Source organism: Vipera berus (assembly GCF_964194415.1).
Source record: "Vipera berus genome assembly, chromosome: 5".
NCBI lineage: Eukaryota > Metazoa > Chordata > Lepidosauria > Squamata > Viperidae > Vipera > Vipera berus.
This window is the reverse complement of record NC_138207.1, coordinates 4,345,095-4,369,033: the sequence shown is the minus strand read 5'-3', so window position 1 is coordinate 4,369,033 and position 23,939 is coordinate 4,345,095. Positions and strand designations below refer to the sequence as shown.

At 50.6% G+C, this 23,939-nt stretch overlaps 1 protein-coding gene and 1 long non-coding RNA gene across 3 annotated transcripts; one reads left to right on the top strand and one right to left on the bottom strand.

Annotated features, from left to right (window-relative positions):
• The first annotated feature begins 1,496 nt into the window (after nucleotides 1-1,496).
• On the top strand, nucleotides 1,497-22,715 carry LOC308669036 (COP9 signalosome complex subunit 7b-like). 2 transcript variants are annotated; one of them, XM_081329487.1, is made up of 8 exons: nucleotides 1,497-1,581; nucleotides 2,654-2,875; nucleotides 3,371-3,547; nucleotides 8,116-8,191; nucleotides 10,504-10,592; nucleotides 14,121-14,323; nucleotides 14,782-14,887; nucleotides 22,359-22,715. In XM_081329487.1, exons 3-8 carry the CDS (start codon nucleotides 3,386-3,388, stop codon nucleotides 22,518-22,520), a joined length of 798 nt encoding a protein of 265 aa, XP_081185613.1. In that variant the 5' UTR covers nucleotides 1,497-1,581; nucleotides 2,654-2,875; nucleotides 3,371-3,385; the 3' UTR covers nucleotides 22,521-22,715. The 2 variants fall into 2 exon arrangements, with proteins under 2 accessions (XP_081185613.1, XP_081185614.1); XM_081329488.1 differs by lacking the exons at nucleotides 1,497-1,581; nucleotides 2,654-2,875; nucleotides 3,371-3,547 and adding an exon at nucleotides 4,425-4,648.
• On the bottom strand, nucleotides 10,932-12,191 carry LOC308669051. Its single transcript, XR_014026661.1, has 2 exons — nucleotides 12,100-12,191; nucleotides 10,932-11,851 (listed from the first exon to the last, which is right to left on the bottom strand). It is a non-coding gene; the product is annotated as an uncharacterized lncRNA (long non-coding RNA).
• Nucleotides 22,716-23,939: the final 1,224 nt, after the last annotated feature.

Here is a 23,939-nt window from a genome sequence, read left to right as displayed (position 1 = left end):
CAAACAAGCAAAGCCCCATCTGCGGGATCCAGGCAGCACACAAAACCACGCACCTGCCGGTCCACGGAAAAACCTCTCTCCACGGAACCAGTCACTGGTGCCCAGAAGGTTGGGGACCTCTGGCCCAAGGGGTGAGGAGAAAAATTGCAAGTTTGCAGGTGACACCAATTATAGATTGTTAAAATATTGCAAAGAAATGCAGGGAGACTCCCCAACAGGAAGAGCTGTAAATCAAATAGCAAACCCAAATAATAAATAGCCTATATAGTCATGTCAACCCTTTAGAGTAGACCAAACTAGGAGGCCAAGTCAGGCAGCCAATATTGCTTTTATTATAAAGCTACAATAACGGAATCTGGCAAATCTCAAAGCATTATTATTTATTTATTTATTTTATTTATTTTATTACATTTATATACCGCCCTTTCCCGAAGGACTCAGGGCGGTTTACAGGGTGATTAAAAAACCAAGATACAAAAGTTAAAAACATCTCTCTCTGTGTATAGGTAGTCCTCAAATTATTAACGTAACTGAGCCCCGAATTAACAAATGTAAATTGTGGTGGTCATTAATCAGATGACGACATGATACATGACGTTTTGGGGGGTGATGCTTAAATGAAAGCCACAGTCATTAAGTGAATGCTGCGGTTATTAGCACATCCATTTTCTTCAATGGCCCCCCCTTTTTTTGCCAAGAACTGGAAGTAAACACCAGAAATCAGTAAAAAAAAAATCCGAAAATCATGACTCTGGGATTCTGCAAATGTGCCCAAAATGCAGTCATGTGACTTTGGAGGAGACGATATGGGCTGTTGGAATTTCGGAACATAAGTAGGTCTGGTGAGGTCTGTAACAACTTTGAGTGGTCGCTAAACAATCAGTCATTAAGTGAGGACTACCTGTATATTTCGGAGAACTAGGAAGGGGTTTGTCTGCAACACTTTCTTTGGGAACGGGCTGGCTCAGGAATTCTGGGAGTTGAAGTCCACCAGTCATAAAAGGGCCAAGGTTCCCCAACCCTGGCCTAGTCCAGGGGTAGGCAACCTTGGCTCTTTTACGACTCGTGGACTTCAACTCCCAGAATTCCCGAGCCAGCATGGCTCAGCATGGAAACCTCTCCCTTTCCCCTCAGCATGGCTAGCTCAGGAATTCTGGGAGTTGAAGTCCACGAGTCATAAAAGAGCCCAGGTTGCCTACCCCTGGCCTAGTCTAATGAAAAGCAGGACTAGGGATGAAAGCTGGGGAATCCTGGGAGTTGAAGTCCGCCCATCATGTGGCGAAACACTGAAGTTTTTTTTTAAAGGGGGGATCCAAGCGATGTGCATCATGGGAGGCCAGCCCGATTCTCAAAAGGCGGCTCCCTCCCCTCCCCCACCGCAATTTCTCCTTCAGCCCCTCAGGAAACCTCTTGAGCGGAACGTTTGTGTCGGGGGACGCAGTTTCCGGCCGGGCCGGGGGACGAACGGACCGTGGGACCCCCTTGCGAGCGGCGCCCGTTTGGGCACGGCGGCTGTCATGGCGGCCTGAGGCGCGCTGCAGCCGAGCAGAGAAGCCGCCGGGGGAGAACGGCAGCTGCCCGGTGAGGACCGCGGCCCTAAGCCCGGCATGGAGAAGGGCGCGACCTCGGGGGCCGGGAAAGTCCCTCGTTCGGGGCGCCACGGGAGGCGGGCGAGCCGGCAAACGGGCAAGGAGGCGTTTGCCTTCGCTGCCGCCGTTCCTCTGTCTCTCCGGAGCCTCCCTGGCTCCCTCCACGCTGCCATGTGGGAATGATGGGATTTGGAGTCCAAACGGCTTTGCGGGGAGAGGGGGGTGGGGAGGTTGACGAGCCAGGGGAATCAGGCCAGATGAATGGCCTCAAGAAAAGAAAAGATGATGGGCGTGGTAGGGGATGATGGGCGTGGTGGCGGGCGCCCGTTTAGCCGGAGTTTCTGCCTCCTTTCCCTCTCATGCCGGCTCTAGGCTGCAAAGCTCCGGGCGACCGCTAGAGGGCGCCAGTTAAGTGCCTACCGAGCTGTGGCTGCCCCCTGGTGGCCTGGTGGAGTTTTTGCAGGCCAGATTTGGAACGCTTCTCTTGACTTATCCCAAAGGTGCTTTTTTTCATAAGGCAACTGAACTTTCTTGTTTTTCTTCGAAGACGTTTCGCTTCTCATCCCAGAGGCTTCTTCCGCTCTGACTGGATGGTGGGGGATGGAAGGATTTATAGTCCCTTGCAGACAGCTGGTCATTCGCCTCCTTTTAGAGAAACGTTGAGCCCACCTGGAGGTTTATCTGTGTCCTCGGGGTCACCTGACTAGTGACTTCAGCTATCTCCAGTCTTCAACACAGTCCTTTCAACAGTTCCAAGAAGGCTTCACACCCATTTGCACCACTCAGGTGACCCCGAGGACACAGGTAAACTTACAAGTGGCCTTAACGACTCTAAAAGAAGGCAAATGACCAGCTCTGTCTGCAAGGAGTATAAATCCTTCCATTCCCCACCATTCAGTCAGGGCCGAAGAAGCTTCTTGGATGAGAAGCAAAACACCTTCCAAAAAAAAACAACAACCAAGGAAGTCCAGTTGCCTCATGAAAAAGCACCTTTGGGGTAACTATGACCTGGATGACAGAATCTCCACAGACAATTCTCTTGACTTGTGTCCTTTCTCTTGCAGGGAACATGTGCAGCCATCAACTCCCTTAAATGCAGCCGGTTATGTGGTAACCAGTTGTGTGTGGTAACCAATTTTTCTCCTAGTCTGTATTTCTGAGCACACTGGAGCCTGAAATAACACTGGTTATTTCTGTTCACTGCCACTGGGATACTTGGACAGAAGACTCTGCTTCTACAATATCCAGTGGAGACCCTCCTCACTCTCTTTGTAAGTCCCTGAGTGGTATGTACGTTACTTATTTATGAACTCCCAAGTGTATAATCAAATTTTGGAAACTTGGCAGTTGGCTCATGTTTATGACAGTTGCCGTGTCCCGGGGACACGTGATCCCCTTTTGTGACCTTCTTACAAGCAAAGTCAATGGGGGAAGCCAGATTCACTTAAGAACCATGTTACTAACTTAAAAACTGGCAAGAAAAGTTGTAGAATGGGGCAGAACTCACTTGCTTAGCAACAGAAATTTTGAGCTCAATTGTTATAAGTTGAGAACCACCTCTATGTAAAAACAATGAAAAACCTCTTTTCCCAGTTGAAAAGATGTGTACTTTAGGGTTTTTTTTTCTCCTTTAGGGTTGACATAAATTGCTTCTTTAGGACAATGCTTTTTTTTAGACATGAAGTAAAGCTGAAGTGCTTTCATTCATCAGGCTGGCCGCTGTCTGAATATTCCTTTTGAACCAAAGATTGAATGGCAACTGTGACGCTCCTGTTTTGCAGTGTTAACAACTGAGAATGGCAGGGGAGCAGAAACCAGCCTGTAATCTCCTGGAGCAGTTCATTTTATTAGCCAAAGGCACCAGTGGTTCAGCTCTGATCGCTCTCATCAACCAAGTCCTGGAGGCTCCAGGGGTTTACGTATTTGGAGAACTACTGGAATTACCTAATGTGCGAGAGGTAAGCGTTGGACTTGTTCCTTTCTTCATTTGTTTCTATGCTGGAGCAAGAAGTTACAGTAAGATTCCAATCGAAGAGAATCTCTGGGTTGAACTGTGGGATCCTTGGTGCTCTCGGAGCTTGCAGACGTTTCATGAGCCAACTAGGTGACATCATCAGTGCTGGAAGGGAGGGGGGTTTTTGGAGAGGAGGAGGAGGAGGACAATGATGACTATGGGGTCCTTGGTGCTCTCTGAGCTTGGTGGGTTTCTTGCAGACATTTCATGACCCAACTAGGTGACATCATCAGTGCTAAAAGGGATGGGGGGTTGTGGAAAGGAGAAAAGAACGACAATGATTGTGGGGTCCTTGGTGCTCTCTGAGCTTGGTGGTTTTCTTGCAGACATTTCATGAGCCAACTAGGTGACATCATCAGTGCTGGAAGGGAGGGGGGGTTGTGGAGAGGAGGAGGAGGAGGACAATGATGACTATGGTAACATCATCAGTGCTAGCAAGCGTGGGTTTTTCTTTCTGTTTTTACACAGTAGCTTGCCCTGCCAGTGTTGGTAGCGGTGTGGCTTTCTCCTTAATAGCTTCTACTCCGGCACCAGCATCCAGATAAACAGGGATGAATACCAGACAAACAATGAAACAAAAGGGAATACAGGTAGTGACTGAGAAGAGTTCGTTTAGTGACGATTTGAAGTTGCAACAGCACTGAAAACAGTGAGGATTGTTTTCACCCTTAGGACCATCGCAGCATCTCCTGGGCCCGTGATCAAAATTCAGAGACTTGGCCGCTGACTCGTATTTATGACAGTTGCACTCTCCTGCAGGGTCACGTGATCCCCTGAGAAGCCAAGCCAATGGGGAAGCCAGATCCACTTAACAACCATCTCATTAACTTAACTGCAGTGGTTCACTCAACAGCTGTGGCAAGAAAAGCCGTAAAATGGGGCAGAGCTCACTGAACAAATGTCTCGCTTGGCAACAGAAATGTGGGCCTCAATTATGGTCATATGTAGAGGACTTCCTGTACCCTCTCCCTTCCCTATCAAGGAGCATCAGGTTGAAGTCATCAACCCGCTCACCAGATTCCTGGAAAGACAGAGAAGGTGAAAGGTAGTGTATCTCCTTGCCTTTTTCACTGCTTCTTGTTTGCTGAACTGGCCCAATTTTCTTACTCTTTGAGATAATAACAACAACAACAATAGGTAAAGTTAACGGTTCCCCCGCACATGCGTGCTAGTCGTTTCCGACTCTCGGGGCCGGTGCTCATCTCCGTTTCAAAGCCGAAGAGCCAGCGCTTGTCCGAGGACGTCTCCGTGGTCATGTGGCCGGCATGACTAGACGCCAAAGGCGCACGGAACGCTGTTACCTTCCCACCGCAGTGGTCCCTATTTTTCTACTTGCATTTTTTACGTGCTTTCGAACTGCTAGGTTGGCAGAAGCTGGGACGCGTAACAGGCGCTCACTCTGTTACGCGGCACTCGGGATTCGACCCGCCAAACTGCCGACCTTCTGATCGACAAGCTCAGCGTCCTAACCCACTGGGCCACCGCGTCCCTTCTTCAACAACAACAACAATAATAATAATAATAAAAGTTGGAAGGGCCCTTGAGGTCCTCTAGTCCAACTCTTTGCTCAGGCAGGAAACCCTGTACCATTCCAGACAAATGGCTGTCCAGTCTCTTCTTAAAAACCTCCAGTGTTGGAGTATTCACAGCTTCTGGAGACAGGTAGTTCCCGTGACTGATTGTTCTCACTGTTAGAAAATTCCTCCTTAGTTCCAGGTTGCTTCTCTCCTTGATGGGTTTCCCTCCGTTGCTTCTTGTCCTGCCTTCAGGCGCTTTGGAGAAGAGCTTGACTCCCTCTTCTTTGGGGCAGCCCCTGAGATACTAGAACACTGCTATCATGTCCCCCCTCGTCCTTCTCTTCATTAAACTAGATGTTTGGAAGGGATGTTTGGAAGGGATCTTGTGAGGTCTTCTAGTCCAACCCCCTGCTCAGGCAGGAAACCCTATATCCTTTCAGACAAATGGCTGTGCAATCTCTTCTTGAAAGCCTCCAGTGTTGGAGCATTCTGGAGGCAGGTTGTTCCACTGGTTAATTGTTCTAACTGTCAGGAAATTCCTCCTTAATTCCAGGTTGCTTCTCTCCTTGACTAGTTTCCATCCGTTGCTTCTTCTCCTGCCTTCGGGCGCTTTGGAGAATAGCTTGACTCCCTCTTCTTTGGGGCATTTCCTGGATACATAAAAGCCATAACACATGAGATATGCACAACACAGTTAAAAAGTTAAAAAGAGAAAAGGTAGTATAATAGTAAACAGACTTAGCCTGTGGTGGGAATTCATCTGCTAATTCTTATGTGACCTTGTTAAGTGTGTTGTGCAGCTAATTATGTAGTATTAATGGAGCATTTGGGACCTGTTGTACTTCTTTAATGGGAAAAAGGCATTTAAAAAGGCAAGGAGATGCCTACTCTTCAGTCTGTATACTCCGGCTAGTTGCCTGGTGTTTTGAATCTGGTTTCCCAAGCCAATAGCAATAGCAGTTAGACTTAGATATCGCTTCACAAAAGTGGTTTACAAAGTCGGCCTATTGCCCTTAACAGTCTGGCTCCTCATTTTACCAACCTCGGAAGGACGGAAGGCTGAGTCAACCTTGAGCCGGTCAGTATCGAACTCCTGGCAGTGGGCAGAGCCAGCCTGCAATGCTGCATTCGAACCACTGTATCACCACAAAAAGGAGGGAGGGAGGGAGGGAGGAAGGAAGGAAGGAAGGAAGGAAGGAAGGAAGGAAGGGCAATAGCAGTTAGACTTATATACCGCCCACATTGGATGGAAGGCTGACTCAATCTTGAGCCGGTCAGGATCGAACTCCTGGCAGTGGACAGAGCCAGCCTGCAATGCCGCATTCTGACCACTGCGCCACCCAGGCTCTCGCTAAATGACATCCCAACCAGCCTTGGTTAAGTATGGAAGACTCTGTAATTGCAGATGAGGGTCCTCAGCAAGGCTACCTCAAGTAAAATTCCACTCTCGATTCCCCACAGCAGGGGTAGGCCACCTTGCCTCTTTTATGACTCGTGGACTTCAACTCCCAGAATTCCTCAGCCAGCCACGCTGAGGGGAAAGGGAGAGGTTTCCAAGCTGAGCCAGGCTGGCTCAGGAATTCTGGGAGTTGAAGTCCACGAGTCACAAAAGAGCCGAGGTGGCCTACCCCTGCCCCACAGTTTGTAAACTGACACACTCCCTGTGCCAAGGAGTGGCATCTAAACCAGGGCCATGTGGTGCTGCTCCCTCTATTTGAAGTCTAGCACTGAAGGCGGGGACCTGTGCTACTGAAATACGGGTAGTCCTCGGCCACCGTTGAGCCCAAACGTCTGTTGCTACATGAATCACGTGTTAAGTGAATTTGGCCCCATTTGACGATCTTCCCTGCCACCCTTGCGAAGTGAATCACTGCGGCTGTTACGCTGGTCACACGGTCCTTAAGTGGACCTGGCCCTCCCCTTCCCCCCCACCCCCAATTGAGTTGGTTCTCAGAAGGTCGCAAAAGTGGGTCCTGTCTCCCCGGGAGAGTGCAACCGTCTTAAACACGAGTCAGTTGCCAAGCGTCCGAATTTTGATCGCGTGACCGTGGGGATTCTGCCACGGCCGTTAAGTCTGAGAAACAGTCACGAGTCCCTTTTTCCAGTGCCGTCGCGACTTCAAACGGTCACTAAGTGAACTGTGGTGAAGTCGAGGACTGGCTGTCGCAGCCTTTGTGCCTTCTCTTGACTCGGCTCTCTGTGCCGACAGGGATAGGCAACCTTGGCTCTTTCATGACTGGTGGACTTCAACTCCCAGAATTCCTGAGCCAGCCACGCTGAGGGGAAAGGAAGAGGTTTCCAAGCTGAGCCAGGCTGGCTCAGGAATTCTGGGAGTTGAAGTCCACCAGTCATAAAAGAGCCAAGGTGGCCTACCCCTGGCCTAGGCCCCTTCATGACTTGTGGACTTCAACTCCCAGAATTCCTGAGCCAACCATGCTGAGGGGAAAGGGAAAGGTTTCCCAGCTGAGCCAGGCTGGCTGAGGAATTCTGGGAGTTGAAGTCCACCAGTCATAAAAGAGCCCAGGTTGCCTACCTCTGGCCTAGGCCCCTTCATGACTTGTGGACTTCAACTCCCAGAATTCCTGAGCCAACCATGCTGAGGGGAAAGGGAGAGGTTTCCCAGCTGAGCCATGCTGGCTGAGGAATTCTGGGAGTTGAAATCCACGAGTCACGAAGGGGCCATAGTTCCCCCATGCTGGCTGAGGAATTCTGGGAGTTGAAGTCCACGAGTCATAAAACAGCCAAGGTTGCCTACCCCTGGCCTAGGCCCCTTCATGACTTGTGGACTTCAACTCCCAGAATTCCTGAGCCAGCCATGCTGAGGGGAAAGGGAGAGGTTTCCCAGATGAGCCAGGCTGGCTGAGGAATTCTGGGAGTTGAAGTCCACCAGTCAGGTTGCCTACCCCTGGCCTACCCCGAGCCCTGGCTTAGTCTGTTCTGTTGGCCATGTTTTAACAGCACACGAATAACTCCTTTTGCTTTTCTGTGTCTCCAGATTGCTGAAGGGCCCAATGCTGCTTATTTTCAGCTGCTGAATCTATTTGCCTATGGAATCTATCCAGATTACGTTGGTGAGGATCTGCTTGAACTGTAGAAAACTTTGACCTGATGCAAGTAGCAGCAATAATAGTGTTTTCCCCCCAAATAAGATCCGGTTTTATATGGGGTTTTTTGCCTCCAAAAGAGGCATAAGGTCTTATTTTGGGGGGGTGTCTTATTTTTCCCCCACTGTCTTGCCTCAGGGCGGTGGCACCAACAGCCCCATCCAGCAGGACCCCCCGTGGCCGTCCCCAGCCCATTTCTTCTGCAGCCACTCACTGACCATTAGTGTGTGTCGCCCCCAGCCTCCGTTTCGCCGGCAGGAAAGGCCTCTGCAGCCGACAACGGAGCCCTAGGATGACACACACGTGTGTGTGTTTGTGTGTGTGTGTATGTATGTATGTAAAATAGAAGCTGGAAGGGACCTTGGAGGTCTTCTAGTCCAGCCCCCTGCTCAAGCAGGAGAACCTATACCATCTCAGACAGGTGACTGTCCAGTCTCTTCTCAAAAATCTCCAGGGATGGAGCGCTCACAATTTCTGGTGGCAAGCTGTTCCACTGGTTAATTTTCCTCACTGTCAGTTTAATTCCAGGTTGCTTCTCTCTTTGGTCAGTTTCCAACCATTGTTTCTCGTCCTTCCCTCTGGTGAACACCCTGGCCCCCTCTGCCTTGTGGCAGCCCCTCAGATACTGCAATACTGCTATCATGTCTCCCCTATTATTTCTTTTCTTTAGACCGGCCATACCCAAGTCCCGCAGCCGTTCTTCGTATGTTTTGGTCTCCAGGCTTTGGATCGTCTTAGTTGCTCTTCTCTGAATTTTTTCCAAACTCTCAACATCTTTTTTATGATAAGGTGACCCAAACTGGCTGCAGTATTCCAGGTCTGCTCTCACTAGGGTTTTATAAAGCGTTACTAATACTTTGCGTGATCTTGATTCTACGCCTCTGTTTATACAACCCAGGATTGTATTAGCTTTTTTGGTTGCTGCTGCACAGGGCTGGCTCTTAGTCAAGTGATCGTCCACCGGGACTCCAAGGTCCCTCTCACAGTTACTTTTTTTGAGTCAGGTCTCGCCCAGTCTGTATTTGTGCCTTTTGAGTTTTCCTGCCTAAACGTAACACTTTGCTTTTCTCCACATTCTCCAGCAGAGGCCTTCAGGATAGGTCTTATTTTGGGGGAAACACAGTGTCTCTCTCTCTCTCTCTCTCTCTCTCTCTCTCTCTCTCTCTCTCTCTCTCTCTCTCTCTCTCTCTCTCTCTCTCTCTCTCTCATAATTGGGGCTTGTTAGTTTAATCTTTTTTAACGTTTGTATTATTGTGTTTTATTGTTGTTAGCCGCCCTGAGTCCTTCGGGAGATAGGGCGGCATATAAGTCCCAAAAATAAATAAATAAGTAAATAAGTAAATAAGTAAGTAAATAAATAAATAAATAAATAAATAAATAAATAAATAAATATAGCTGCTCATCTCATTAAAGGCTACTATGGGTGACACAAAACTGCCTTTTTAAGCTGGCAAATTTCTTTCTCAAAATATCCACTTATGGTCCAGTAAAGAAAGATCACGCAATATGCCTGTCGCTTTCACCCTAGTAGGCATAATCTGTTGTCCAGAATGTCTTTGCTGATTGAGTGCGATAAAGGACAGGGTGCTCCTATCTGCAGGTTACAACTTTTCATCTGCCAACATTTAAGGTTCAGCATCGTAACCGCTGGCGTTTAGAACAGCGTAGAATTCCAGGTTGACCCTGGAAGCGAGTGACACTGTCTGCATTTTGCTTTACATGGGTGGTCCTCCTTTAACGACCGATTCCTCAGCAACTGCCCAAACCGGTAGCCGAGCTGAACAAGCGGCGCTTGCGACTCGCACGTTTGGCTGGCAGTTGTGACGCTGCAGAATCCCACCTTCCCATCGTCGCCCTTCTGTGCCAGCTTCCTCCAAGCAAAATGGGCGGGGCAACAGTAGGCGGTTGATATGTCCCCCACTTAGCAACCCAGGGTGATTCGCTGAACGGCGGCAACCAGGATTTCCATTCTCGTAAGACTGTCGCGGTTTCTATGGCTGCGTTGGCCGGTCCCCAGGTACCCTCGTGAAGTGAGGACCGCTCGTATTTGCAAGCCTTTGTTTCTCCCACACACACACACACACTTCTCTTCCTGTTGACAACCACGTCCCCCCCTCCCCTACTGATGTGGCAATCTGTGCCGCTCTCTTCCGAAAGGGCCTCGGGTTGACCGTCTTTGCCGTTTGCCAAGGGTGATAAGGGGAAACGGGAAGACCCCCAAATGCACTGAATTGAATCCCTAATCTGAAGGCGTTGTTGAATTTTGATCTCTCGGACAGCAAACCAGAAGAACTTGCCAGCATTGACGGGGCTCCAGAGGAACAAGTTGAAACACTTGACCATCGTCAGCTTAGCTTCCAGGATGAAGGTAAAGCAGTGATGCGCTGAGTTAAAACCCCGGTTATTTTCCGCAGGCGGAGCCGGTGACCAACGTGCATGCTGAGATGACGGTGATGGCTCTGCTCTGTCCCACCCAAATCTAGACGTTCTAGAGTAGACGCCCGTCCAGGATTTCTGTAGGGAAATGGACAGATCGGGAACGTGGATGCCTCAAGTATTGCCCTTCTCTTTAGCATTTGGGCCTGGGCACGTTAGACACTCTTTCTTTCTTTCTTTCTTTCTTTCTTTCTTTCTTTCTTTCTTTCTTTCTTTCTTTCTTCCTTTCTTTCTTCCTTCCGTTCCTTTCCTTTCCTTTCCTTTCCTTTCCTTTCCTTTTTCCTTCCTTCCTTCCTTCCTTCCTTCCTTCCTTCCTTCCTTCGTCTTTCTCTTTCGTTTCTCTCTTTCCCTCCCTCTCTTTCTTTCTCTTTCTCTGTTTCTTTCTCTCGCTCTCTTTGTCTTTTATTCTTTTTCTTTCTTTCTTTCTTTCTTTCTTTCTTTCTTTCTTTCTTTCTTTCTTTCTTTCTTTCTGTCTTTCTGTCTTTTTCTCTTCCTCTCTGTCTTTCTTTTTCTGTCTTTTTCTCTTTCTCTTTCTCTTTTCTGTCTGTCCCTTCCTTCCTTCCTTCCTCTTTCTCTTTCATTTCTCTTTCCCTCCCTCTCTTTCTTTCTCTTTCTCTGTTTCTTTCTCTCACTCTTTGTCTTTTATTCTTTTTCTTCTTTCTTTCTTTCTCTCTTTCTTTCTTTCTTTCTTTCTTTTTCTTTCTTTCTTTCTTTCTTTCTCACTCTCTCCTCGCTATTTCTCTCTTTGTCCTTCATAGAGTGATTGGGCATTATACATAAAACCATGAAGATACAAAAGCAAGCCATATTTAAATATTACAATTAAAAACAGTTAAAAACAAGAATAAAATAATTGAAATTTAAAGGGTGGGGGAGGGGCTTCAGAGTGCTAACCAGCCTTAAGCCCCCTTGCCGGTTGGCATAGATTGCTAGCTAGCTGTGGTCAGGATATTCCTGGCTAGTTTCTCTCTTCTTCTCAATGGGGGGAAGTTATTCGATTAGATTGATCCCCTCCTGATGTACTCAGACCAAAATGTTTACCCCACCCAAGCATGGACTTGTAATTCCAAGGAAGTTGGAGGACTTGAGGCGGCGTGAGATTCCTATGAACCGGTGTTTTCTTGTGGATTGATTTTAGGGAACTCTCGAACTGGGTAGGGAAGAAATTCCAACTTTATTTTCACTAGCTAGCTGTGGTCAGGATATTCCTGGCTAGTTTCTCTCTTCTTCTCAATGGGGGGAAGTTATTTGATTAGATTGATCCCCTCCTGATGTACTCAGACCAAAATGTTTACCCCACCCAAGCATGGACTTGTAATTCCAAGGAAGTTGGAGGACTTGAGGCGGCGTGAGATTCCTAAGAACCGGTGTTTTCTTGTGGATTGATTTTAGGAAACTCTCGAACTGGAAGAAATTCCAACTTTATTTTCACTAGATACTGGCTAGAATTTAACTTTGCGTTCCACGGAAGGCAGGCGGCGGTAAATCATACGCGGCTGTGCGACTCCGAAAATGTTGGTTAGCTCTAATAAATCTCACTATCTAAAAGGATTTAATGTGCTGTAATATTTTGAGGGACGCAGTGGCTCAGTGGGTTAGGACGCTGAGCTTGTCAGTCAGAAGGTCGGCAGTTTGGCAGGTCAAATCCCGAGTGTCGCGTAGCAGAGTGAGCGCCTGTTACTCGTCCCAGCTTCTGCTAACCTAGCAGTTCGAAAGCACGTGAAAATGCAAGTAGAAAAATAGGGACCACTACGGTGGGAAGGTAACAGCGTTCCGTGCGCCTTTGGCGTCTAGTCTTGCCGGCCACATGACCACGGAGATGTCCTCGGACAAGCGCTGGCTCTTCGGCTTTGAAACGGAGGTGAGCACCGGCCCCGAGAGTCGGAAACGACCAGCACGCGTGTGCGGGGGAACCTTTACCTTTAATATTTTGAGAACTGTATTTGAGCGCGATTGGTTTGCTTGGTAAGGCAGCCCTCAGTCTGTCAGTGTTGTTTTTTATGAGGGGTCCTTGGTGCCCTCTGAGCTGGGCTTGTTTTCTCGCCGCTCTTTCGTTACCCAAAGGAGGAGACCATCATCAGTGTTAGCTTATTCCCCGTTCGGTTATTTTATGCATTGAAATGCAATTTTGTCAGAAGGCGGGGGGGAAAAAGACCAGGAACCCTTCCCAGCCCTCTTGTGAGATTCACGTGGGGCTTTAAAGTTAGAATAGTAGCATGAGATTCTACTTCTCAACTCTGCCCAAACTTTAGGCACCTCCAGGAGGATCACGTTTGCCTTCATGTGCAAGCAGCAATGGGAGACGCTGCCTCCTCGGGCTTCTCCTGTGCAACTTCGCCTCGTCTCTCTTGCCAGTGTTGATTCCATGTTAATGCCACCTAGACCAGGGGCTCCACAACTCCACACGGCCCGAGCGGAACCGGGCTGGGCGAGTGGCGGGTGAGCGTACGTGCGTGCGCACGGACGCAGTTCCATTCGTGCGAGCGCCGTGTGAGTGCGTGCATGTGTGAAGTCCCATTTCCTCAAGTGATGCAGCTCGCGCAGAACTATCCCCTCTCTCCCCCCGACACACACACACACACCCTTCCCCTCTGGCCCGTCAAGCCGGAAAGGATGGGGAACGCTGATCTAGATCGTAGGACTTCAAACCTGGCCCTTTTATGACTGGTGGACTTCAACTCCCAGAATTCCTCAGCCAGCAATGCTGAGGGGAAAGGGAGAGGTTTCCAAGCTGAGCCACGCTGGCTGAGGAATTCTGGGAGTTGAAGTCCACCAGTCATGAAGGGGCCATAGTCCCCCCACACTGGCTGAGGCATTCTGGAAGTTGAAGTCCACAAGTCATGAAGAGGCCAAAGTTCCCCCACGCTGGCTGAGGCATTCTGGGAGTTGAAGTCCACAAGTCATGAAGAGGCCAAAGTTCCCCCACGCTGGCTGAGGCATTCTGGGAGTTGAAGTCCACAAGTCATGAAGGGGCCATAGTTCCCCCACGCTGGCTGAGGCATTCTGGGAGTTGTAGTCCACCAGTCATAAAAGAGCCCAGGTTGCCTACCCCTGGGCTATGCCTCCAGGTCGACTCAGCCTTCCGTCCTTCCGAGGTCGGTAAAATGAGGACCCAGGTTGTTGGGGGGCGGGCAAGACGCTGGCTGTGTAAACCACTCAGACAGGGCTGCAAGGCCTTGTGGAGCGGGTTTACAGGTAGTCCTCGTCTTACGGCCACAATGGAGCCCCAAATTTCTGTTGTTAAGTGAGACAGTTGTGAAATGAGTCTTGCCCCAATCTACCAGCTTCCTTGCCCCAGTCATTAAGTAAGCCACTGCAGTTGATAAGTGAAGTCACTAAACGAACAGTCGTACGTCGAGGGCTGCCTGTATAAGTCTTAAGTGCTGCTGCTATGCCTCATCTGGGCAGTGGCTTCCCTTCCGACCTTCCCTCTCTCCCCTGCCCCCCTCCCCCTCCCCAGTGCATCCCTTATTCGGTGCTGCTGAAAGACCTGGACATGCGCAACCTCCGGGAGCTGGAGGACCTGATTATTGAAGCCGTTTACACTGACATCATCCAAGGCAAACTGGATCAACGGAACCAAGTGCTAGAAGTGGATTTCTGCATCGGGCGGGACATCCAAAGGAAGGACATCAGCAACATCATTAAAACCCTCAATGAGTGGTGAGTTCTGCCCCTCCCTCTCTCCCGCCTCCCTCCCTCCCTCCAGCCTCCCTCCCTCCCTCCAGCCTCTCCCTCCTTTCCTCTCTCCCGCCTCCCTCCTGCCTCTCTCCCTCCTTCCCTCCCTCCCTCCTTCCCTCCCTCCAGCCTCCCTCCCTCCTTCCCTCCCTCCAGCCTCCCTCCCTCCCAGCCTCTTCCCTCTCTCCCGCCTCCCTCCCTCCCAGCCTCCCTCCTTCCCTCCCTCCCTCCAGCCTTCCTCCCACCCTCCATTCTCCCTCCCTCCTCCCTCCAGGCTCCCTCTCTCCTTCCCAGCCTCCCTCCCTCCAGCCTACCTCTCTCCCTCCCTCTGGTCCAACAGGTGTGTGTGTGGGTCTCTCCTGTCCCCAGTTTAGGCAGCATGGCTGCCTTTTCCGCTCCTCCCTTCCCTTCTCCTTAACTGTGGGAAGTTTTTGTGTCGGCAGGTGCGACGGGTGTGAGGCTGTCCTGTTAGGAATCGAACAACAGGTCCTCAGAGCCAACCAGTACAAGGAGAACCACAACCGAACTCAGCAACAGGTGGAGACGGAGGTAGGCGCCTCACAAGAGCCGGGGTGGCGCAGTGGTCAGGATGCAACATTGCAGGCTAATTCTGCCGACTTCCAGCAGTTCGATTTTTCACTGGCTCCAGGTGACTCTGCCTTCCCTCATTTCCCAGGTCGGTAAAACGAGGACCCAGATGGTTGCATTCTTAGCCACTGCGCCACCGTAGCAAAGAGGATTTCTGAGGTAGGCACGAACTGTGGTGGCGCAGTGGTTAAGAATGCAGCGTTGCAGGCAAAGTGCCCACTGCCAGGAGTTCGATCCTGACTGGCTCAAGGTCGTCAACTCAGCCTTCCCTCCTTCTGAGGTTGGTAAAATTAGGATCCAGATTGTTGAGTGAGGGGCAAGATGCTGACTCTGTAAATCACTCAGAGACGACTGTGAAGCACTATGAAGTGGTATATAAGTCTACATGCTATTTTTCCTCCCTCCCTTCTGTGGTGGCTCAGTGGTTAGAATGCAGTATTGCAGGCTAATTCTGCCGGCTGCCAGCAGTTCGATCCTGACCGACTCAAGGTTGACTCAGCCTTCCATCCTTCCGAGGTCGGTAAAATGAGGACCCGGATTTGTGAACTACTTAGAGACGAATGCAAAGCACTGTGGGGTGGTATATAAGTCTCAGGGCTATTGCTATTGCTAGGTGGATGATTCCCCTCAGGAAAGTGAACAAGAACCTCCATTTTTTTGAGACGTCGTCGCACAAGTGCTTCTCAACTTCCGCTCGCCCCCTCGCCTCACTTCCTTCACCTCCTATCCTAGAAGCCTGGGGGCAATCTCAGCATGTCAGAAATTCGGGAAACGCCTAACTTGGGTGGAGCATCCTAAAAAACGGGGACAATTCTTTACACACAGGCAGTCCTTGATTTACAACAGTTCATTTTATTTATTTATTTATTTACTTACTTATTTATTTATTAGTTGGATTTATATACCGCCCTATTCCCGAAGGACTCAGGGTGGTTCACAGGGCAGTTAAAACAGTACAAAAAGAGAATAAAATGGCATTAAATTAGTACAGGCCCACAATTCATAATAACAATAAAATTGAAATTTTAAAATTAATTTAATATAATTTAATATAATTTAATTAAATACTTTAAAATTTAAAATCCCTCAGTCCAGGCCAGACAATTCAAACAACCAGGTTTTTAAGTCCCGGCGAAAAGAGTGAAGGTTGGGGGCAGTCCGAAGCTCCATCGGCAGTTCGTTCCAAAGGGTGGGCGCACTCACAGAGAACGCCCTCCCCCTGGGAATCACCCGCCAGCAATCTCTAACTGGCAGAACCCTAAGGAGGCCCTCCCTGTGGGCACGCACAGGACGATGGGAAGCTGATGCTGGTAGCAGGTGTTCCCTAAGGTAATACGGACCCAAGCCACTTAGGGCTTTATAGGTCATCACCAGCACCTTGAATCTCACCCGGAGGGCAACTGGAAGCCAGTGCAGCTCACGGAGAAGAGGTGTTACATGAGAGTATCGGGACACTCCCATTACTACTCGCGTGGCTGCATTCTGCATCAGCTGAAGCCTCCGAGTGGTCCTCAAGGGCAGCCCCATGTAGAGAGCATTGCAGTAGTCTAACCGGGAGGTCACGAGCGCATGAGTGACCGTGCGCAAGGCATCCCGGTCCAGATAGGGCCGCAACTGGCGCACCAGGCGAACCTGGGCAAAAGCCCCCCTGGTCACGGCACCTATATGATCTTCCAAACTGAGCCGTGAATCCAGGAGGACGCCCAAGTTACGAGCCCTATCGACGGGGGGGGGGTAACACCTCACCCCCCCATCATTAAAGATGGAGAAGAGTGATTCACTCGAGATGCCGATACGCACAGCCACTCAGTCTTGGCAGGATTGAGTCGGAGCCTGTTTCTCCCCATCCAAACCCGAACTGCCTCCAGGCAACGGGACATCACGTCGAGGGCATCACTGAGTTGGTTCGGGGTGGAAAGAAAAAGTTGGGTATCATCAGCGTACTGATGATACCCCACCCTGAAACCACGAATGATCTCACCCAGCGGCTTCATATAGATGTTGAACAGGAGGGGAGAGAACCGACCCCTTAGGAACTCCACAAACGAGAGACCTCGGGGCGGACCTCTGCCCTCCCGTCAACACCGACTGCGAACGGCCCAGGAGGTAGGAGGAGAAACACCGTAAAACAGTGCCCCCCACTCCCAACCCCCTGAGACGTCGCAGCAGGATACTATGGTCGATGGTATCAAAAGCCGCTGAGAGATCTAAAAGGACTAGGACAGAGGAACAACCCCTGTCCCGAGCCCGCCAGAGATCATTCATCAGTGCGACCAATGCCGTCTCCGTGCTGTACCCGGGCCTGAAACCCGATTGGTACGGGTCCAGATAATCAGTTTCCTCCAGGAACAGAGGAAGCTGATGCGCTACCACACTCTCAACAACCTTCGCCAAAAAGCGGAGGTTGGAGACCGGACGATAGTTATTCAGAATGACTGGGTCCAGGGCAGGCTTCTTGAGAAGGGGTCTCACCATCGCCTGCTTCAAGGCGGCAGGAAAGACACCCTCACTCAAAAGAGGCAGATATCACTGCCTGGAACCAGCCTCGTGTCTCCTCCCGAGCTGAATAAACCAGCCAGGAGGGGCACGGGTCCAATAAACAGGTGGTAGAGTTCAGCCTCCCCATAATCCTGTCCACCTCCTTGGGAGTCACAGGATCAAACTTAGTCCAGATAATACAACTCTCAAGACCGCTTGATTCCTCCCCGTCAGACTCTGCCCAGTCAGAGTCCAAACCGGTCCGAATCTGAGCAATTTTGTCCGCCAGATGCTGGCTGAACTCCTCGGCCCGCCCCTGTAAGGGCTCCTCCCTCACCTCCTGATTAAGGAGGGAATGAGTTACCATAAACAGGGCGGCCGGGCGATTATCTGCGGACGCGATGAGGGCCGTGAAGTGATTAGACTTCGCCATCCTCATCACTGCGAGATAACACCTAATAAAATATCTTAGTCGCAATCGGTCAGATTCAGATCGGCTGGATCTCCAACAGCTCTCCAGACTCCATCTCCGACGCTTCATCTCCCGTAGCTCCACAGAAAACCATGGAGCCCATCGAGATCTGCGCCGGGTCAGGGGTCGCAAGGGTACAACACGGTCAAGTGCCTCGGTGGCGGCCCTCTCCCAAGCCTCCACCAAGGCATCGGCCGGGCTGTGAGTGAGGGAGATAGGTATAGACCCAAGCGCTGTCTGGAACCGTTCTGGATCCATCAGGCACCTGGAGCGGAACCACCTGGTCGGCTCCGCAGCCCAGCAGCGAGGGGTAGCATATTGGAAGACCAGCCGTAGGAGGTGATGATCAGACCATGACAGGGGGACAATATTTGGCGAGCCCCCTCCCAGATCATCAAGCCATTGCCCAGATAGGAAAACCAGGTCGAGAGTGTGACCCCTTCCATGGGTCGGACCCTGAATTATCTGGGTCAGGTCCATGGCCGTCATGGAGGCCATGAACTCCCGAGCTAACTCTGATGACCCGCCCAGGGATGGAAGGTTGAAATCACCCAGAACCATAAGTCTGGGGAATTCAACCACCAGCCCTGAAAGGGTGTCGAGAAGCCCGGGCAGGGCCGGTTCAACACAGCTGGGCACCAGGTATGTCAGCAACAAGCCCAACTGAGCTTCAGAGCCACACCTCAGGAGGAGCAACTCACTCCCACCAATCTGTACGACTGGTCTCCCGCGGGTATAAGGTCTCCCTTATAACCACCGCCACACCCCTGCCCCTACCCTGAGCCCGCGGCCGGTGTAGCACACAAACCTGGAGGGCAAAGCTCAGAGGGACACCTCCCTCTGGGCCCAACCAGGTTTCCGTAATGCATGCCAGTTCCGCGCGTTCCTCCTTGATCAGATCTTGGACGAGGGGAGCTTTGTTCACCATGGATCTGGCACTGAAATACACCAGCCTAAGCTCAGGGACCCGATCTCCCTCACCCCTGGATAAATGGGTATCAACCGGAAGGTCGGAGCACGCTACCGCTTGGAGACAGCGGGGGCGTGATCCCAGATGTTGGTATGGCCCTCCGTGCAGCCGCCTGCTACCATTCAAAATTACAACGGCCCTAAAAAAAAAAAAAAGACGACCGTTTTTCATGCTTACGACTCTCGGGCTTGCAACTCTCGCAGCATCATCCCCCACGGTCAGCTGATCAGAATTCAGACGCTTGGCAACTGGTTCATACTTGCGACGGTTGCCGTGTCCTGGGGTCGTGGGATCCCCTTTTGCGGCCTTCGGACGAGCAAATCAAGGGGAAAGGCAGATTCGCTTAACAACCGTGTGTCATGGTTCCGACAGATGAAACTCTTCAAAAGAACTTTGAGGCATTGTGTACCTTAAGGAATCTTTATTCGAGTAGCATAGCATCGGCACGTACACGGTCGAAGCCAAAATCTGAATTCTCCTCCCCTGAGCACATAGTATCAAAGCACAATTCCCTCCTCCAATTAACAGTCATAAATCACATTCCCCAGTTAGTTTGAAATGTGGGCTTCCCTCACTTCCCCTCTGATTCTTTATCATCTCTTATTTCAATAACCTTGGTTCTCACACTAGGTTCAGTATTGTTATGTCTAGCTAAATTCTCATGCACGTTCCTCCCCACCCCAGCATCATCTAACTGTTAACTCTAAGAGCAAAAGCAAAAGAATAAAAAGGTTGCATCTCCATCTGTTGTCAATGCAAAAACATCCAATGTTAGCAGCGTTGACACCGTGTTAATAGCTTAACAACTTACGTGGCAAGAAATGTTGTAAAATGGGGCAAAGCTCATTTCACCCCAGAAACCTGGGGCACAACTGTGACCGTAATTCGAGGACAGTCTGTGCTTCGAAAAATTAGGCTCATCGTCGCTTCCATGGGTTATTTCCCCCCAGAAAGAAAGAGACATCGGCTGAAAATCATGCTGACCCAATGCCCAGTTTACCTTTTCCCTTCTTTCTTAAATTTTATTAGCTTTTATAGGATTAGGAATGAGGTGGGGTTGGGGTTTGGGATCTGGGTTAGGGTTAGGATTAGGGTTGGGGTTAGGGTTTTTCCCAAATAACATTCTCAATATTTAGCAAACAGCACCATGTCTGGGTTCATGGGTTTAACAAAAAACAATGGATAATAGTTATCACAAACAATATGTTAATTAATCGCTCGGTGGTCATCTTAATGCTGCCCTTCATTTCCTCCACCTCCTGGGGCCTGTATACCTAGCCCAGCTCTCGCCCTGACTTTCCTGGGGGAGCTGTTTTATTTAGAATATATTTAATAATAACAATAGCAATAGCACCTAGACTTGTATACCGCTTCCCGGAGCTTTACAGCCCCTCTCTAAGCGGTTTACAGAGTCAGCCTGTTGCCCCCAGCAATCTGGGTCCACATTTTACCGACCTTGGAAAGATGGAAGGCTGAGTCAATCTTGAGCTGGTCAGGATCGAACTGCTGGCAGTGGGCAGAGTCAGCCTGCAATGCTGCAGTCTAACCACTGCACCACCATGGCTCGAAGGAAGGAACGAAGGAGGATGCAAGGAAAAAGAGAGGGAGGGAGGAAGGAAAGGAAGGAAGGAAGATAGCAATAAACTTATATACTACTTCAGAGTCCTTTACAGCCCTCTCTAAACCACCTCAGAAGGATGGAAGGCTGAGTCGACCTTGAGCCGGTCAGGATCGAACTGCTGGCAGTGGGCAGAGTCAGCCTGCAATGCTGCAGTCTAACTACTGCACCACCATGGCTCAAAGGAAGGAAGGAACGAAGGAGGATGCAAGGAAGAAGAGAGGGAGGGAGGGAGAAAGGAAGGAAGATAGCAATAAACTTATATACTACTTCAGAGTCTTTTACAGCCCTCTCTAAACCACCTCGGAAGAATGGAAGGCTGAGTCAGCCTTGAGCCGGTCAGGATCGAACTGCTGGCAGTGGGCAGAGTCAGCCTGCAATGCTGAATTCTAACCACTGCCACCACAAAAGGGAGGGAGGAAGGAAGGAAGATAGCAATAGACTTATATACCGCTTCACAGTGCTTTACAGCCCTCTCTAAGCAGTTTACGGAGTCAGCCTGTAGCGCCCCCCCCAAAACAACAACAACAACAAAAAGAAACAAACCAATCTGGGTCCACTTTTTACCGACCTCGGAAGGATGGAAGGCCGAGTCGGCCTTGAACCCGGTCAGCATCGAACCGGGGTGAGCAGTGAGTGAGCCTGCAATGCTGTGGTTCTGACCCCTGCGCCACCACGACTCCTAAACTTCACTACGGTTTCCCTGGCAATCCTATCCTGAAATGATTGGTAATAAAATATAACTTCACAGGCAGATTTCTTCCCTTGCTGCTGATTGTAGGAGCGGGATAGATTCGGGAGGGGGAAAGGGGTCAGGAAAATACTGTGGGCCTTTCGGGTTTTTCCCCCCCCCCACCATAAAGAGAGTTTTGACTCCTGTGTCCCAGAAGGTGGCGCTATGCCCAAATATAAAGGAAGGTGGCTTATCTTTGGCTTCCTGAAGCAACCTGGAACTGTGGAGAAACTTCCAGACTGTTAGAAGAATTAACCAGTGGAACTCCTTGCCTCCAGAAGCGGTGAATGCTCCAACACTGGAAGTTTTTAAGAAGAGACTGGACAGGCATTTGTCCGAAATGGTGTAGGCTTTGCTGCCTGAGCAGGGGGTTGGGCTAGATGACCTCCAAGGTCCCTTCCAACTATTATTATTATTATCTCTCTCTGTAAAACATCCAAAGCTGCCGAGTAGACCCACCTCCTGGCTCTTGCGCTGCTTGGTTGTTTTTTTTTTGCCGGTTTATGCTCCATTCCTTCCATGCAGGTAGTTCTCGACTTACAACCATTCCTTTAGTGAGCAAAGTTACCACGGTAGTGGAAAAAGGGACTCCTGACCGTTTTTTGCACTTAATGACCGTTGCAGCGTCCCTGTGGTCGTGTGATCAGAATTCAGAGCCTTGGCAACCGGCGTGTATTTACGACAGTTGCAGTGTCCCCTGGGGGGGTGTCACGTGATCCCCATTTGTGACGTTCTGACCGGCAAAGTCAATGGGGGAAGCCGGATTCACTTAAGAACCGGGTTGCTCACTTAACAGCTGCAAGCGACTCACTTAACAACGGTGGCAAGAAAGGTCGTAAAACGGGGCAAAACTCACTCGACAGCTGTCTCACACTTGCAAGAGGCCTTTTGGGCTCCGTTGTGGTCTTAACGGTCGCGGACTAACTGTAACTTGGAACAAGTCGCTAAGGGGCTGGCCGTAAGTTGAGGACTACCTGCCGAGGGTCGGGGCAGGTGAGGTCTGTTGCCTTCTCCGTCTGAAAGTGAGGAGGCCCATCATGACTGGCCAGGTCTCTCTGCCCTCTGTCACCTGGGTCGAAGGGATGGAGGGGCCTGGCGGTGGTTCTCCTTCAGAGAAACGTGGCTTGCTCCCAGCGTCCCTGCTTTTGCTTTCCCTTCCAGGTCCTGAACATCAAGAAGACCTTGAAGGCCACCGCGTCCTCCTCCTCTTCTACCCAAGACATGGACCAGCAGCTGGCCGAGCGGGAGTGTCCTCACGCAGAGCAGAGGCAACCCACCAAGAAGGTCTCCAAGGCCAAAGGGCTGGTCTCCAGTCGCCACTAGTGCCCAGAGCTGCTGCCGGGGGTGGGTTGGGGGGCAGTTGCCGAAGGCCCTCAGTGACTCTGGAGGAAAGGGGTTCCTGGCCTCTATGGTCTGCCTGCTTCCTCCTCCCCCCCTCCCCACAACCCCCTTCCATCAGCTTCTGAGCCACTCGACACTGCCAACGTTGTCTCCCAGAGCTTTGCGTTAGGACTTTGGTGTGTGTGGGGGTTTCCCTGTATTTGGAGGGTCAGATGGCCACCCTTTGGGGTTGCTCCCACTAGGAGTTTTGTTCCTTGGCAGCAGCGCGCTTCCCCGTGTGGTGGCGGGGCGGGGCAGGGTTGGGAGGTCGGGTTTTCCGGCCAAAGGCCAGAGGGAGCATGTGACATCCCTGCCTTCGCTGCTCGTTCTTCATCTCTTTGGCCTTGATCTTCGAAGTCAACTGTCTACCTCAGTGGTCCCCAACCGTTCCAGCAAGCAGCAGGGGTGGGGGAGAGAAGAGGGGACGGTTCTGGGCAAGCGGCGGGCGAGCGTGAGTTCGGCTCCCTTTGCACGAGCCACAGGTACGAGCGCCCGCCTCTCGCGCAATTGGAGCTGCATTCGTGCGCTCGCCCATCCATTCTGTTGCCCGGTTTTGAATGGGCCACGGCCCGGTAAATAACTGGTCCACAGCCCAGGAGTTGGGGACCCCTACTCTACCTCACGCTGGCGGGCGCCGGGCATGTTTACTCACCATCTGTCAGGCTCTCCTTTGAAGCCCAGTCGCTCCTACCTGTGGCAGCTCGGGTCCCTCCCTTGACGCCGAGGAGGGGGTGGTGGTGAAAAAAGCTGCTATTTCAACCTATCCAGCCCCACTTCTGTACCTTGGACCACCAAAAGGCAGGGCTGACCAAATAAATAGCGCCCCGTTCCTCCCTCATTATCCTCTCCGCCTCGTGTTCTGCGCTACCAGTTTGCTCCTTGCTGCAGCTCCTTGAAGGTGGCACGTGGGGCGCCGGGGAGATCCAACTAAGATCCTTCCCGCCCACCCATCCTTTTCTGATCCAGAACCCTTAGTTTGGGCAACGGAGGAGAGGTCCTTTCGGAGGCTGAGAACTTGAATTCCTTTCTAGTTGTCTTTCACACACACACGCACACACACACACACACACACACACACACCTTTTGTACATTTCTTCAGACGGTTTGGAACATTTCAGCTTTTTTTGTTTTTTTTTAATATTTGATACCTGTTACAGACTCGCGCAAGGTGACTTGATCCGAAGGATTGTTTTCTATTAAAAAAAATGAGTCACCCCTGAAACTTCACCCCGTGGTGAGCTTGTGTGGGTTGGTTTTTTTCAGCAAAATACATCTGGATTTGGGCGCTGCGTACAGAAGCGAAGGGCCTCCGGTGGGCGGTGCTCTCTCTCCTTCCTGATCTTCTCCAGGCAGCCCGAAACA